This window comes from Protopterus annectens, chromosome 6.part0 (genome assembly GCF_019279795.1).
Source record: "Protopterus annectens isolate FY-2018-M chromosome 6.part0, PAN1.0, whole genome shotgun sequence".
In the NCBI taxonomy this organism is placed as follows: Eukaryota; Metazoa; Chordata; order Ceratodontiformes; family Protopteridae; genus Protopterus; species Protopterus annectens.
Window position 1 is genome coordinate 624,887,975 of NC_056737.1, and position 16,047 is coordinate 624,904,021.

Here is a 16,047-nt window from a genome sequence, read left to right on the forward strand (position 1 = left end):
TGGAAATGCTAAGATCATCCTCTACAAGATACTCCAAGATCTGGAATAATTGCAGGTAATAGCAATGTAGGTAATGATGAAGGTGCTGTTTTAACACTTACAATGCACACTGCTGAAGTCAGTGAGGTGAGTTTTGGTAGTTTAGAGGACAAGTGTACCTCCTTAGAATTAAGAGTGGTGGTCTTACTCTTCTTAATTCTTTCACTGTCTCCTTTGAAAAAGGTCAAGCTTAAGGAGTCTGGTTCTTTCTTTCCTGCCTTCTTTCTATTTTGCATAACATGGAAAAGGAGATTAAAAAAATGTAGTAAAAGTTGGGCAAGCCCTCTACCAAAAACACATTTCATAAGAACTTTTTTTTTATTGAATTCCTAGAGAAAGCATTGAAAAAGTACAGTTGTGTACACTTACCATAAATGTAGATGTTCGATTGTATTCACTCTGTTGCAGTCATTACATTTGGGTAATCTGCTGGCAGGTTTCCCTCAGTCGCGCTGGTTAACAAAGTCTTGGGTCCTGCGTTGGTTGCTGTCCCTTCTTCCATGACATCAGGGGTATAAAACATGTAGCCGACACCATTACATCAGTTTTTCTTGCCCCAGATGTCAGCTGCCCCCCAAATGGGGAGCAAATAAAATTAAAAACACAAAAATATACCTCCAACCAAAAGCAAATACATAAAAAAGGCTTTTAATCATAGTAAAAGAAAGCAGAGGTATAGCCAGAGAAAAACAGGGGGCTGGAGGGAGGGTAACCAGGACTGCAACAGTGAATACACTCGAACATCTACATTTATGGTAAGTGTACACAACTGTACTATGTTCTTCATGTTTCACTGTTGCAGTCATTACATTTGGGTAGATTCCCAAAGCTATGGTTGGGAGGAGGAATTTATACAGCATTAGGACCAGCTATAAGGCCCTGCAAGACAGCAGTGGCAAAGCCAGCTCTGGATTTAGAGAATATTGGTAAATGATAATGCTTGGTGAAATTATGTACAGAACTCCACGTAGCAGCTTCTACAATATCCCTGGTAGGAATGCCTCTGAGAAGGGCTGCAGAAGTAGATGCAGCCCTGGTGGAATGAGATCTGATCCCCTGGGGGATAGGTTTTCCATGGTGCTTATAGCAGAAATGAATGCAATGGCTTATCCATTTAGAAATGGTTTGTTTTGAAATAGCCTTCCCCTCTGCCCCTGCAGCAAATGCTACTAGCAATTGTTCAGATTTTCTTCGAAATTTAGTTCTGTCAAAGTAGAATCTAAGTCGTCTGTGCACTTCCAAGGAATGCAGAATCCGTTCCCCTTTGTTCTGTGGATTGGGATAGAACGTTGGCAAATGAATGGACTGATTAAGAGCCACACTGGAAATCACCTTGGGCATGAAGGATGGATTGGTGCTCAGAGATACCCTGTCCGCATGAAAGATGATGAAAGGCTGTAATTCAGATAGCCTTCTAGCTGAAGTGATTGCTAAAAGGAAGGCTGTTTTCCAAGAAGTAGCAGCTGGCTCGAAAGGAGGTAGAGTGAGCTTCTCCAAAACAAAATTAAGGTCCCAGGCAGGGGTAGGAGCTCTCCTCGGTGATCTCAAGTTCTTTGCCCCTCTAAGATACTGCTTGAGCAGGGGATGACAAAAGAGGGGTAGTTCTGTGTTACAGTGAGCTGAAATAGCTAAAGCGTGGATTTTAATACAGGAAAAAGACAGGCCCTTGTGAAGCATCTCAGTTAAGTATTGCAAAATCTGAGTTAAATTGGGAGCTGCTGTGCTCATCCCTAAAGATTGGTTCCAGGCACAGAATCTTTTCCATTTGTCAGCATAAAATTTTCTAGTACTAGGTCTTCTCGCCTCCAAGATGACATCCATCACAGGTTTGCTGAGGGATGCTAAGGGTGAATTAAAGTGATTAGCCAAGCTGCAAGGTTCAATGTTGGGAGCGGAGGGTGCAGAATTTGGTTCTCCTGCTGTGACAGCAAGGAAGGTGTATGAGGCAGGTGCCAGGGAGATATTTGTGACACACTGCGCAGGAGTGGGTAGCAGTGTTGGCGTGGCCAGTCTGGAGCAATCAAAATCATTCTTGGTTTGTCCTGTTTGACTTTTAGCAAAATGTTGGAGAGCAGAGGCAGAGGGGGAAAGGCAAAGACTGATAGGTTTTTCCAGCTGAAGGACAGAGCATCCACTTTCCAGGCTTTTGGAGTCCTTGTGCAAAATTTGTCCAACTGGTAGTTCTGGGGGGAGGCAAATAGATCTGTGTCTGGGCTCCCCCATTTGCTTCTCAACATGCTGAAAATCCGTGGTTCCAGTTTCCACTCGTGTGGGTCCATGAGCTGCCAGTGTATTCAATTTTCCTGACAGGAACTGAGCTTGTAGGTGCACTTGGTAGCTCAAGGCCATGTTCCACAATGCCATGACTAGTCTGCAGAGGGGGTAGGAATGTGTACTTCCCTGCTTGTTTAAGTACCACATAACCGTGGTGTTGTCCGTCTTTACCATTAATTGTCCTGGAAGAATGTAGTCCTTGAAGGCTGTCATAGCATTCTTTGCAGCTAACATTTCTTTTTGATTGATATGTAGGTGCATTTGATTTGGGCTCCATTTGTCCTGAATGCACTTCCCCGCCAGGTGAGCCCCCCATGCATAGTCTGATGCATCTGTAGTTAGGGTTTGGGCGGCAGGGGTAGTGTGAATGGCAGTCCCGTGTTTTGGTGGCAGGCCTCTGCCCACCATAGGAACTCCAGGTATGGTAGGAATCATTGTTTCCAGGCTGTGACAATGTTGACTCCATAGACTTTTTAAGTACCACTGTAGTTTCCTCATATGCAGTCTTGCATATGGAATTAGAAGAATGCAGGAGGCCATGAACCCCAAGGCTTGCAGTATTTGTCTTGCAGATAGCAGGGCTTTTGTGGCCACTTGTTTGAAGTAAGTTACCAAATGAATTTGCTTTTCTGGCATGAGGAAAGCCAACTGGGCAGTTGTATTCAAGCTTGCACCCAGGAATGTAATCTGTTGAGAGTGTACCAGTTGTGATTTCTTTTCGATTATGGTGTACCCCAGAGAAGTTAGAACTCTTTTTACAAACGCCAGATGATTTAGAAGTATGGCCGGGTTTTCTGCCTGAATTAGACAAGCGTCCAGGTATGGATATATTTGAACATTTCTTTGTCTGCAAAATGCAATTACTGGAGCCAGGCACTTTGTGAATACCCTGGGCGCAGTAGACAAGCCAAAGGGCAGTGCAGAGAACTGACAATGCAAGTAGCCTGCTTTGAAGCATAGGTATGTTCTGCAAGATTCCCTGATTGTGATATGCAGGTAAGCTTCTTTTAAATCTAGAGTTGCCAACCAGGCATCTTTGCCTAGCATAGGAAATAACTAGTGAAGAGTCAGCAACTGGAATTTTGGAATGTCCAGAAAGGTATTTAGAGTAGATAGGTCCAGAATTGGACGCCATGATTTGTCTTTTCTGGGTACCAGGAAAAGCCTGGAATAGAAACCTTGTCCCTTTTCCTCTTCTGATACCGGTTGAATAGCCCCCCATGTTTAAGAGGGAAAGTACTTGTTTTTGAGCCTCTGCCCACTGATTTGGGGGCAGGTCTGGCTACCCGTTTGGTGTTGGCAACGTGTGGAAATGAAATCTGTATCCCTGGGACACTATATTTAAAACCCATTTGTCCTGGGTTATGAGTTCCCAGTTTTTTGCATGAAGAGCAATTTTTTCCCCCCAAAGGGTAGGCTAAAAGGTAAGTGGCTTGGTAATTTTAAAGGAAAGTCAGAGAGACTGTTTACCACATGGGGTGTCTTGTTATTTCCAGATTTGGAAGTGGAGGCCCCCCACTGCTTAGTTCTGAGAGTCCCCTGGGACTGAAACCTGGTGTTTTTGGTGTGTCTGAGTTTGGCTTGAGAGGATCTGGAAAGGACCATTTCTTAGTAGGCTGCCTACTAAATCTTGGAGGTTGCACTTGTAAGAAATCTTTTACAGTTTGCACAGATTTAGCTTTATCTTCCACCTTCTTTTAGAACTTCTTCAGCCTTATTGCCAAACAGGCAGTCCTGATTTAAAGGAGCATCCAACAATTTTGCTTTAACATGATCAGGCAGAAATTTCTCCTGAAGCCAAGCATGCCTTCTAAGCACAGACCCAGTAACAGCAGCCCTGCAAGAGGCATCTAAAGAATCAAAGCCACATTGCAAAGTATGTTTTCCAACTTGTTCAGCAGAATGCAATAAATTCTGTAAATCTTTATTTTCCACACAGTCAGAAATCAACATAATTTTCTGTTTAAGCAGTCCAATAATAAGCTGTTGATATTTTAGCATATGAATTTGGCAGTTTAAAGCCCTGATTGCCAAGGTTGCAGAAGTATAAACCTTTTTACCCCATCTATCCAGTGCCCTGGAGTCTCTATCAGAAGGGGTAGGATTTTTAGCAGTAGAAGCTTAATGCCCTTGGGCCCCTGAAATATGGTTTCTGGATCCGAAACAGGATTTTTGAAAAGGAACTTGTGGGACTCAGGAACCCTGTAGCATCTGTCAAGTTTACTAGAAGCCAGAGGCAGGGAATCAGGGGCCATACTGGATTCCGAAAACACAGGCATATGCTGACGTAGAAGAAGGAAATCCCTAAGCCTCTTTTTTGAATCAGAAAATTCCTGACTTTCCCAGTGGAAATGCTCCCTTAAGGTATGTAAAGTTTCCCCAAATGAAAAGTCCTCGGGGGGGGGGGGGTTGAGGGAATGGAATCCTCTGCATCAGAATCCTCATAAGTAGGTATGGACAAATCCAGGTCATTAGAAGAATCAGAAGAAACAGAGTCCTGATCAGAAGATTCATAGTCAAGCTCAGCCCTAGGCCTCTTAGAGGGGGGGGGGGGGTTGACTACCCCTGATTAGAGTAATAAGATCTTCAGCCATTTTGATAATTTGTTTTTTAGGCATAGGGGCCTAAACATGTGGCCTGGGCGTCGGTTTTCTAGACACAGATCGAAATTTAGGCCTTAGTATAGAAGGTGGAGTCTGTTTAATATGCAAGTCTGTAGGCCTGAATACACCCTCAGAAGCCAGTGCCTGCACAGCGGCTCCGGACCCATCCAAGGTAGAGACATCCGCGGGTTCCATAGGTGAAGCATCTCACGGCATACCGGACTCTGAATGGGTCTCAGTAGAGGCCTGCAAGTCAGAAGTAGCGGGTATAAGGGGCTGTGAATACGGCCTCACTGAGTACCGGCGAACTGGCGACAAGCTTAGGAGAAGCGTCGTTGGCAGTTTTGGACCTCGATGGCCTGTCTCTGTCATTTTCTTTGCATTTTTTCTGAATCCCGGTAGTTGGATGGCTAACCAATGTCATTTCTGGATAATTAAACCGAGAACCGAAATATTTTGAAGCAAAAATGTACCGACAACGGAAAGTGCGCTGATTAAATAAAGCACAAAACCGACAGCAAGGTATGTCGTGGTCAGGGCCTAGGCAAAGAATACAGTACAAATGAAAATCTTTATGAGGTATTTGCTTTCCACAAGTAATGCAATTATTAACCTTTACTGACATTGGTAAGGAACAAGAAAAAGTTTCCCCAACGGGGTACTTAGCTTTAAGTTGAAGATTTCTGTTCTGAATCTCGAAAACGAAAATTTCAGGAGTCAGCCGACCAGCACTTGTGAACTGCTTCTGCTTTGGGCACCGCACGGCAAGAAAGACTGATGCAATGGCATCAGCTGCATGTTTTATACCCCTGATGACCTGACGTCATGGAAGAAGGGACAGCAACCGACGCAGGACCCAAGACTTTGTTAATCAGGCTGACTGAGGGCAACCTGCCAGCAGATCGCCCAAATGTAATGACTACAACCGTGAAACACGAAGAACATCATAACTAACATTGGACTCGCATAACTCATTATTCAGACAGAAATTACAGTGTCACTGAAAAGGAACCTGCAGAACTCAAAGAGCAGCAAGAAAACCAAGAAACAAATGAACTGCAATGGTCTCACTAAATAGAAATGAATGGGTCAGCAAGGTGGCTGGGAGGGAGAACCTGACAGGAGGATCAGAGCAAAAATACTTTAAAAAGTTATCCCTGATTAGGAAGTTATCTGGTGTAATGAATAAAAGACGCTGCATTCCACTAAATTTAAGCAAGTGGGAAGTAATGGGTAAAAGCTGACTCCCCAAACTGTAATGTATGTGAGAATATCTCTGTTGCAGATGCATTTGACATCCTTTGGTCATGCAAATTTACCCAACACACTTGGTTCTTACTGTTAACTAATTATTATTAAAATACAGAAGACTGAAACTTGTACAACAATACTTGCTTGTTATCGCTCAACAGAAAACTCTTACTTAGCGTGTATAAAATTATGAATTAAATTTTATGTGGCAAAAAACTGAATGAATGAGCAGATACCTGTAAAACTATGTATACTTTTATAAAACATGCACTATCATCAAGGAAGACTTCACACAACTAATGAATTCCCTGACACGCAGGGCAATCTAAACAGATTTTACTATATGTTTTGTCCAAAAGTTGAATCTTTACATTGTACAAGAGGATAAGTACATATGAAAACACATCTATGGCCATATTTTGTCATCTCTTATTTAGTTTTACATTACAGAACTATTTAGGCTTTAGCCAAATGCTATATGGTTGCTTGTGTTGCTTCACATTGAAAATAAAAATAATGATTATTCTAAAACTAGCCCTGCAACATTTTGTATAAGCTTACTCTTTTGCTATCTGAATGCCACCAAACGGCACTCATGTATTAACTGCTTTAAGTGACATTAACCTAACATTTTTTTATGCCCAGCTTTCTTCTTTAAATAGTGTATGTCTCTGAATACTGCACATTATGACACTTCTATTTGTTTATGCTGAAGCAATTACACGCCAGCCAAATTTCTGAACAGCACAGTTTTGTTTGTCACATTTTATAATGCCTTTTCTTCTCAATTAATCTGTTTTCATCATTCTTTCATTTTTTGGACACTCTCATGCTGAACCTGAGTCTGGTTCAAATAGATCTTTACTCTGCCCCAGGAACAATAATAAATAAATATGCAACATGGTGCAACTCTGAGTTCATAAGAAAAAGTACAGTTTTGTACCTACCATAAATGTAGATGTTCGAGTGTATTCACTGCTGCAGTCATTACACTTGGGTTATCCTGCCGTCAGGCGGTCCTGCAGTCAGCCAGAGTTCCAAAGTCTTGATCTGGCGTCGGTTGCTGTCGCTTCTTCCCTGACGTCAGTGCGCCAGGGGTATATAAGATGCAGCCGACGCCATTTTCTTCAGTTTTTCCTTGCCCCAGATGTCAGGTGCCCCCAAATAGGTAGGCAATAAATATTGCTAATAAAACATACATAAAAAGTAAAACCAAAACCTTCAGTTACCAGCAAATACACCACATAGGTAGTATAGGGTAGAAAGGTATAGATAAGTCCAGCTAAGATAGAGGGGATGGAGGGAGGGTAACCTGGACTGCAGCAGTGAATACACTCGAACATCTACATTTATGGTAAGTACAAAACTGTATTATGTTCATTATGTTTCACTGCTGCAGTCATTACACTTGCATTGAATCCCAAAGCTGAGGTAAGGTGGCTGGTGCTATAGAGGATTTGGGGTGGCTATGAGGCCCTGCAGCACTGCAGTGGCAAATCCAGCTCTGGATTTAGAATAAAGAGGCAAGTGATGATGTTTGGTAAAGGTGTGCATTGAACTCCAAGTTACAGCTTCCAGGATATCTTTGGTAGGTACTCCTCTAAGGTAGGCAGTTGAAGTGGCTATTGCCCTGGAGGAATGTGGCCTAATGTTGCTAGGTACAGTTTTCCCATGCTGTGTGTAGCAGAAACAGATGCAGTGTCCTATCCACTTTGAAATGGTCTGCTTTGAAATAGCCTTTCCCTGTGATCTTGCAGCATATGCTACAAACAATTGCTCAGTTTTCCTGAAAGCTTTTGTTTTGTCCAAGTAGAAACGTAGCTGTCTGTGTATGTCCAATGAATGCAGAAGTCTCTCCCCTTTATTCTGGGGATTTGGATAAAAAGTTGGCAAGTGAATAGTTTGGTTAAGAGCCACACTGGAGACCACGTTTGGCATAAATGAAGGGTTTGTTCTTCAAGAAACCCTGTCTTGGTGAAAAATGATGAAAGGCTCCACTGCCATGTGCCTGTAACTCTGAGACTCTTCATGCTGAGGTTATTGCCAGAAGCAGAGCAGTTTTCCATGACACGTATTTTAATTCTGTTGAATTGGCTGGCTCAAAAGGAGGTAAAGTTAGTTTTTTCAAAACAAAATTGAGGTCCCAAGTTGGTGTTGGTGCTCTCCGGGGCAGTCTTATGTTTTTAGCCCCTCTGAGGTACTGTTTTAGCAATGGATGAGAGAAAATAGGAGGATCTGGGTTGTAATGAGCCGAGATGGCAGAGGCGTGGATCTTAATGGATGAAAAGGATAGGCCTTTGTCCAGCATCTCAGTTAAGTATTGTAATATCTGAGGAATATTTGGGACAAGAGGGTCAAAGCTTTGAGCCTGGTTCCAGGCACAGAATCTCTTCCACTTTTCTGAATAGGATTTCCTGGTGCTAGGCCTCCTGGCCTCCAAAATGACATCCATAACAGCCTTAGAGAGAGATGTTGTCTGCTTGACTAAGAAATCTGCCATGCAGCCAGGTTTAAGGTTTTGAGCTGTCTGTGCAGGATCTGGTTGTTTTGTTGTGTCAGAAGATGCGGAATTTGAGGTAAAATCCATGGTGGGCCTTGAGCTAAGTTCTTTAAGATTGGGTACCAGTGCTGGCGTGGCCAGTCTGGGGCAATCAGGATAATTTTTGGCTTTTCTTGTCTGGCTTTTAGGAGTACCTTTGAAAGGAGAGGCAATGGTGGGAAGACATAAACTTTTAGACTTTTCCAGCTGAACGAGAAAGCTTTCGTTAAAGTGTATTCGGCAGTTATGGATTCGGGCTTTTGAACTTTCGTTCAAAAGTCCTAGATCCACTAGCGGTGTAGTAAGAAAAAGAAAATACTGCTCCAGAAGCAGGCAACAGCATATGAAGAATCAGAAAAAAAAGTAAAGAAATGCATGCTTATATCTTCAAATATATACATAACCACATCGATACTTTGCAAATATCTTTGATGCTGCCATCTGACATCCTTTTTTAATTAATGTTACTTTTCCTCAAAGACTTTATAGCCATTGAGATAATGTTTACAATCTGCCTATACTTGTAAGTGTGAACTGCAAAAAAATATGACTGCAGATAAGGATTACTCAAGTGACCCCAAAGGAAACTACAAGTATGTAGTTTGAAAGAGAAGAAACAATGCAAATGAACATGTACGTCAATCAAACAAAATTAAACACAAAAATAGTTTATGTCTTACAGATCAACTATACCACAGCTTCAGAACATTTTTAATAAAAGTCAACCCTTTCATCTCTCAAAGTACTAGAACATCATATTATCTATTTTCATTTCATTTACTTTGAAACTGTGTGTTTATTTGTACCAAATCAACAAAACATTAAAAAATATCAAAACTTTCCAATACAATATTACATAAACAAAAACGTATCTGTATTCTGCACCATTTTGTGGCATAACTGTCAGCAAATACACACTATGAAGAGGATGGGATAAAGCAAATACAATTAAACTAATCCTCCATATAAATTTAAGAAAATAATCATTAAGATATTTTCAAAACTAAAATCCACATTTTGCCAGTTACTTATCACTACTGAAATAAACAGGGTGAAAACTTGAAAAATACAACTCATGCATCAGTATTGTAAACATGAACAATAACTAAACAAAATCTTAGTAAAAGGAATTGTAACTAACATCCCAGCATAGTAAAATACTATGCATTAAATATATATTTTATCTTTTTTTAATTGACATTAAGTCACATGCATAAAGAAGATGCAAACATAGGCATCCTAAGATAATGACTTACTGTTAACACTACAGAATCTGCCACTACTAAATGAAGCTGTAGCCTCAAAAATAAAATTAAAACACACTGTAATTCCTTGTGAAGAATTATTTGACAAGGACTTACCATTTTGTTTTATCCTTTAGCTTTGGTGGCTGGAAATTACTTTTGGACATTAGAAACAAGGCTCTAAAAACAAAAAAGATTTCTGTTACTGAAAGATTAAGGGATACAGACCATTTTCATTGCAAGACAATTCTCCTTTTCAGTTAGTGATTTATAGCTAGAAAAGACAAGTTAGCAATTGCTGTGTTATAAAGGTCCTTGGAAAAAAGTCAAAATCATGAAAAAGAAAAGTATGTGGCATTCTTAGGACTCATTCATAGTAAACAAGGTCACCTTCAACAGCTGTATCCCATAGAATTAGCCAAGAACTACAGTTTTGTAAGAACTTGCTGTGATGGTAGCTCAGCAGGCAAACCTCCCCATAAGTGCCATGGCTCCCCTCCAGAGCCCAAAGAAAATATTCTAAATACCACTCTATAGCTGAGAAGTTACTTTGTATGTTATCATATCTGCTGACTAAATACAAATGGATAGTTTTCTGCATAAAACTTTATTATCCCACTGGAGATTTAAGGAAAAACAATGGAAGAACAAAAGACAGTTGTTTAAGTTTCTTTCCCTAACACTAGATCTGAGAGTTCAGGTCACTCAACAGTTAGGTCATGACATCTGGGTTTACCCACCTTCTGTATTAAATTTCCTGGACAGATTTTTTTCTAGAAATTTCTATTTTCCCTTGAAACGCTGGTGTAATTCTTGCAAACATAACAACAATAATAATAATATAACAATGTCCCAAGTAGCACAAGACATCGATATACAACTGGAGCGATCATATGCTCTTTTCAGTGCTTTGAGTCTACAGGCTTCAAAGGGAAATGTGCCTGTAGTAGGCAAATGTTCAGTGCCAGGTCCAAAAATGCATTTAGAGAAAAAAATAGCAATGAGTAAGAAACACACAGATTGTGGGCAATAAGAATCACTACTGAGATGACATACAAATCCCCAAAAGGTAGGTGAAAGAATGGAGGAAAGCTTTACTGTTTCAGTATTCACTCCTTGATGACTTACTGTTATGGTAAGTCCATCTGCCCATCCACAACCCCTTTTTCCCCATTTTTGCACATGGGGTCAGGGTATCACTTCAACAGTGATCACCATCTACAGATAATGTTCACACCATCAGGTAGTGAGCTTTGCAACACTTGTTCTTCCATACCACACACAGTCACACTTATGGACAATGTAGTGTGTCCAATCCACCTATGGCATGTCTACGGAACATGGGTGGGGGGGACTGGAGCATACATAGAAAACCCACCATGCAGACTCCATGCAGAACACACCCCAGCTGGTGACTGAACTGGAGAACCACTTGCTGAGTGGCAAAGATGTTGCTTGCTGCACCACTGTTAAGTATGTTGCACAAAGTACAGCTGTGACTAAATTTACTTACCATCACATTATTTTTATTTTACCCACCAAGTATGCCTTTATTCTCTCTCTTTTTTTTTAAACAAGAAACATTTTTATTAAGTTATGTAAGACATAAGCAACTGAACATTTCTATACATGAAAATAAACCACAATGACATTTTCAGTTGCAAACATTATACATCACATATAATCTTCTACAGTCAATATCATTCAAACATTACATAGCTCAGACAATTCGTGCCTTCCCTTACATATCATTCATCCCCCAAAATACTACTCTGCATGCATCGTTCCCACAATTCTCATTTTTCTACTTAATTTATTCCTACATTTTTGTAAAAATCCCACTTCCAGTTGTTTTCTCTCTGTTACTATATTCACTACTTCTAGTACAGTTAGTTTAGACTTCGATTTCTATTTTCTAGTAACTGTTTTTTTGGCAGACCACAGAATTAAAATTAGCAAGGCCTAATTCTGGCAATTGTGATTCTGTATCACAGCTGAAAAAAATACTTTCCTTAGTTACACCAATTTGCTCACCCAGTACTTCTGCTACAATAGTCTGCCAACTCATTACACTCCCAAAAATATGTTCCCAGGTACCATTTTCTTCCTTATCACACCTTCAACGTTTGGAATCTACCCGAGGAAAAACTGCTTGCGATACCATCACATTTTTGAAGACAGGTCACACTACCAGTAACTCTTAACATTAAGGTTACATCCTACCTCTCTGCATCCTCACTTAGGTCAGAATTTTTCTCAGCAGTACTACATACCCTATGAAATCCATAATTGGTCAAGGTCATGTGCAATGTTTCACTGAACCATCTTAGTGCAATGTGCACAACACACAAGTCAACACTGCTATAAGCGGTTTCTGCTCTTCCAACTTGTTTGTTTACATTCTACAGGGAACTATGATTATGGCATACTATTATCTTAATTTTTCTTTAAAACAAAACTGTGAAATCAATTAAGTTTAAAAAACATGCACATTTACTCAAGGGAATGAAACAGCAGCAGCTTTACTGTTACCCTGATCACTCCTCAAAAATCAAATGTTCTGTTAAGTATACTTACATACGACTGTGCAGTCATTTTAGGGAAGGCTGATGTAATATTAAATCTTAACAACTTGGAAGATTTCCAAGCAGTACTACCATATCCAAAAAAGGAAGATAGTGTACAGAATTACCCACAGCATAGCATCTGAAAGACTATCCTATCTCTGGGCTGCGCATCCAGTGACATGCAAACAATGTTTTCCAAACATGAAATGAGCTAAACAGCTAATTATTCTTCTTGATTTAGCTGCTGCTTCTGGTATAAAATCTTAGTTGTCTATGTAAATCCAACAAGTGTAACTGAGTCTCACTTTTATTTACTCTACACATAAAAGAAAGGTTAGTCTTGAGTAAGACTCTTACTTATGGAAAACTAAATAATGAGACTTGTCCTGTATAACAGTAGTGGCTAACGCTATTCTGAACCTGAACTTTACATACGGTTGGCAATGCTTGAAAAGGTGCACAGAGTTGTCCAAGTAACTGCTTCATAAATACACTGAGCAGGAACATTTCTGAAGGAAGCTATGAGGTAGTTGCTGACCCTGAATGTTTTACCATGTTTACATTACAGCTTATGCTGAAACATGCCTGTCACTTAGTCAATGTCTGTTTGAAGATTGACCTACCCTACTTAGCAGGCATGCTTGAACAAGTAATTGGTAAAACTGTCTCATTACCTTAGTTCTGGATAAAATATTATCCAAGCTGTTTGTGAACATCCAGCAAATACAGCTTTTCTCCTCTTTTTTTAGAATTACAGTAAAATACTATCAGGTGACTGGACTGGTCCAATGCTAGTTATGACATCACCTTAGACATAAAAGGGGGATCTTTCCTGAGATTAAATCTCTCCCTACGGAAGATCACATATGATTTCTTAGCCAAAAGGGCCTGACGTTCCAAAGTTCTTCGGGGTTAAAATGCAAATGAGAAAGAGTCTTTCAGGACAGAAACCTGATGTGTGCTTTAGTACTAGGTTCAGAAATGAGAAGCACTAAGGTGAACACATAGTTTGAGTCCTGTTTCCCAAGCCATCATGCCTACTCTGAAAATTTGGTAAAAATGGTTACCTTCTTAAGTGTTTATGAACATCACTGCTGTGTTTGCCTGTTACTAGCAGTACAGTATCTGAATGCCAAGTTGTGATGAAGGCCATGGCTGTCAGAATGAGAGACATCTTCTCCTTTAATACAGTGCATCTCCAGCATAGAGGACATCCCCAACACTGAGGTACTAATTATATACCTCCCAATTCACGTTTGAGGCACATACATGAGTGCCAAGGTCACAAATGCATCCCCTATTTTTCAATACTTGCTGAAAGGATTAGCTCAATTCCTCCAAAAAAGAAGGGGTCAGGAACAATGTCTTGCCTAGTGGGTGGCAGTATTTCTCCCAGAATTTCTTAAGGTTACACTACCATACAAGCTAACCAGAAATCCTATCTCACAAGCGAAGTGTATGAGCTATTGAGGGGGCATGCAACACTGCCTTCAAGGCGGGGGGATAAGTATGCTCTTATGTCAGCCAGAGCGAACCTGAGCAAGGGAGTAAAAACAGCAAAAAGGGCATACAGTCAGAATATCCAGAGCCACTTCAGCTACCTCAAAGACTCAAGACGACTGTGGCAAGGCATACAATCCATCACAGATTACAAGCCTATGGCAGACAGTGCGATGAAAATATCAACTTCCTCAACAAGCTCAACACTTTCTTCAATAGTTTTGAGGAAAGAATAAACACAACTGCAATGAAAGCCTCTACAAATCAAATGGACAAAGTACTATGCCTCAACCCTGCTAATGTTAGAAGAATCCTGCGCAGGGTTAACCCATGGAAGGCAGCTGGACCTGACAATATCCTGGGATGGGTGCTCATAAAATGCACTGACCAACTGACAAAAGTTCTCACAGACATCTACAACATCTCATTAAATCAGACTATTGTAGCCATAAGCTTCACAACTACAACCATAATACCTATACCAAAGAAGCCCCACCATTAACTCTAAATGACTACCGCCACATAGCACTCACTTCAGTAGTAATGAACTGCTTTGAGAAGCTGATCAAGGACCATACAGCATCCAATCTTTCTGCATCTTTAGATCCACTTCAGTTTGCATATTGACCAAACCACTCCACAGAAGACCCACTTCACAGAAGACATTATATCAATGGCACTTTACTTATCCATGGCTCACCTACAAAACAAGAATTGTTATGTGCTAATGTTGTTCACAGTCTTCAGCTCTGCGTTCAACACAGTGATCCCTCAACATCTGATAAAGAAACTTGAACAACTGGGAATAACACTGCCCTGTGCAATTTCCTCACAGACAGACCACAAACAGCACACGTTGGCAATAGCACTTCTGAGAGCATCACTATGAACATGGGGGTTCCTCAGGGCTGTCTTCTGAGCCCTCTGTTGTTCACCTTGTTAACTCAGGACTGCACCTCCAAGCTTAACTTTAACTACATCATCAAGTTTGCAGCCAAAACGACAGTCATTGATCTCATTAGCAATGATGATGAATCAGCCTACAGGGAGCAAGTTAGTCAACTCATCATCTGATGTTAGTCAACTCATCATCTGGTGTTACAACCACCTCACACTAAACATGAATACGACCAAAGCGATCACTGTAGATTTCAGGAGAAGGCATAAAACACACTCTCTACTAACAATCCATAATAAAGTAGTGGAGAGAGTGGAAAGTACAAAATTCCTGGGGGTACATTTCACAGATGGCCTAACATGGAACATTAATACTACTGCCATTGCAAAGAAAGCACTGCAACGCCTTCATTTCTTGTGGAAGATGAGGAAGATAAACCTCCCCTCTCCAATCCTCACTACCTTCTACACAGGCACCATAGACAGTATACTAACAAACAGTACTGCAACTTGGTACGATAACTGCTCCATCTCAGACGAAAAGGCCCTTCAGAAAGTGGTTAGGCAAGCAGAGAAAATCATTGGGACCACACTCCCAGCCATCCAAGAAATGTACCTGTCATGGTGTCTCAGCAGGACCAACACAATAACCAGAGACACTACCCACCCTACCAATGGACTGTTCACTTATTTATTTTCTGGTAAAAGTTACCGCAGTATGAGATGCAAAACAACCAGTATCCCCAGCTCAGAAGTAAAGTTGACCTCGTGACAGTGGACCTTTCAGGATGGAGGCTCCGAAGGAAGCTCCGGCTCTGGAAATGCAGTCCAACTTCCAGTGCTTAATGAAGGTGTGAGAGAAAGACCAAGTAGCTGCTAGAAACATATCAAGAGAATGAGATCTGAAAAATGCTACTGAAGCTGGCATATCTCTAGTGGAATGAGCTCTGGGACTGGTAAGTAAGAATTTGTTACGGAGAGTATAGGCAAAGGATATACAGTCAGATAACCATCAGGATAATGAAATCATGCATATTTTCCACCCAGCTTGTTCAGTGCAAAAGACATGAACAGCTTTTCATCTTTTCTAAAGGAGGCTGTTCTGTGAAGGTAGAAATGGAGCTGTCTATGCA

The 16,047-nt window shown here is 40.8% G+C and overlaps 1 protein-coding gene across 3 annotated transcripts in view; it reads right to left on the bottom strand.

The window, feature by feature from the left end:
* MAP4K5 (mitogen-activated protein kinase kinase kinase kinase 5) overlaps positions 1–16,047 on the bottom strand; it is a 2,873,315-nt gene that overhangs the window by 1,732,920 nt on the left and 1,124,348 nt on the right. For all 3 annotated transcript variants that reach the window (XM_044074300.1, XM_044074299.1, XM_044074298.1), the window contains exon 10: positions 10,068–10,130. In XM_044074300.1, coding sequence (XP_043930235.1) covers positions 10,068–10,130 — 63 coding nt within the window. The remainder of the gene's footprint in view (positions 1–10,067; positions 10,131–16,047) is intronic.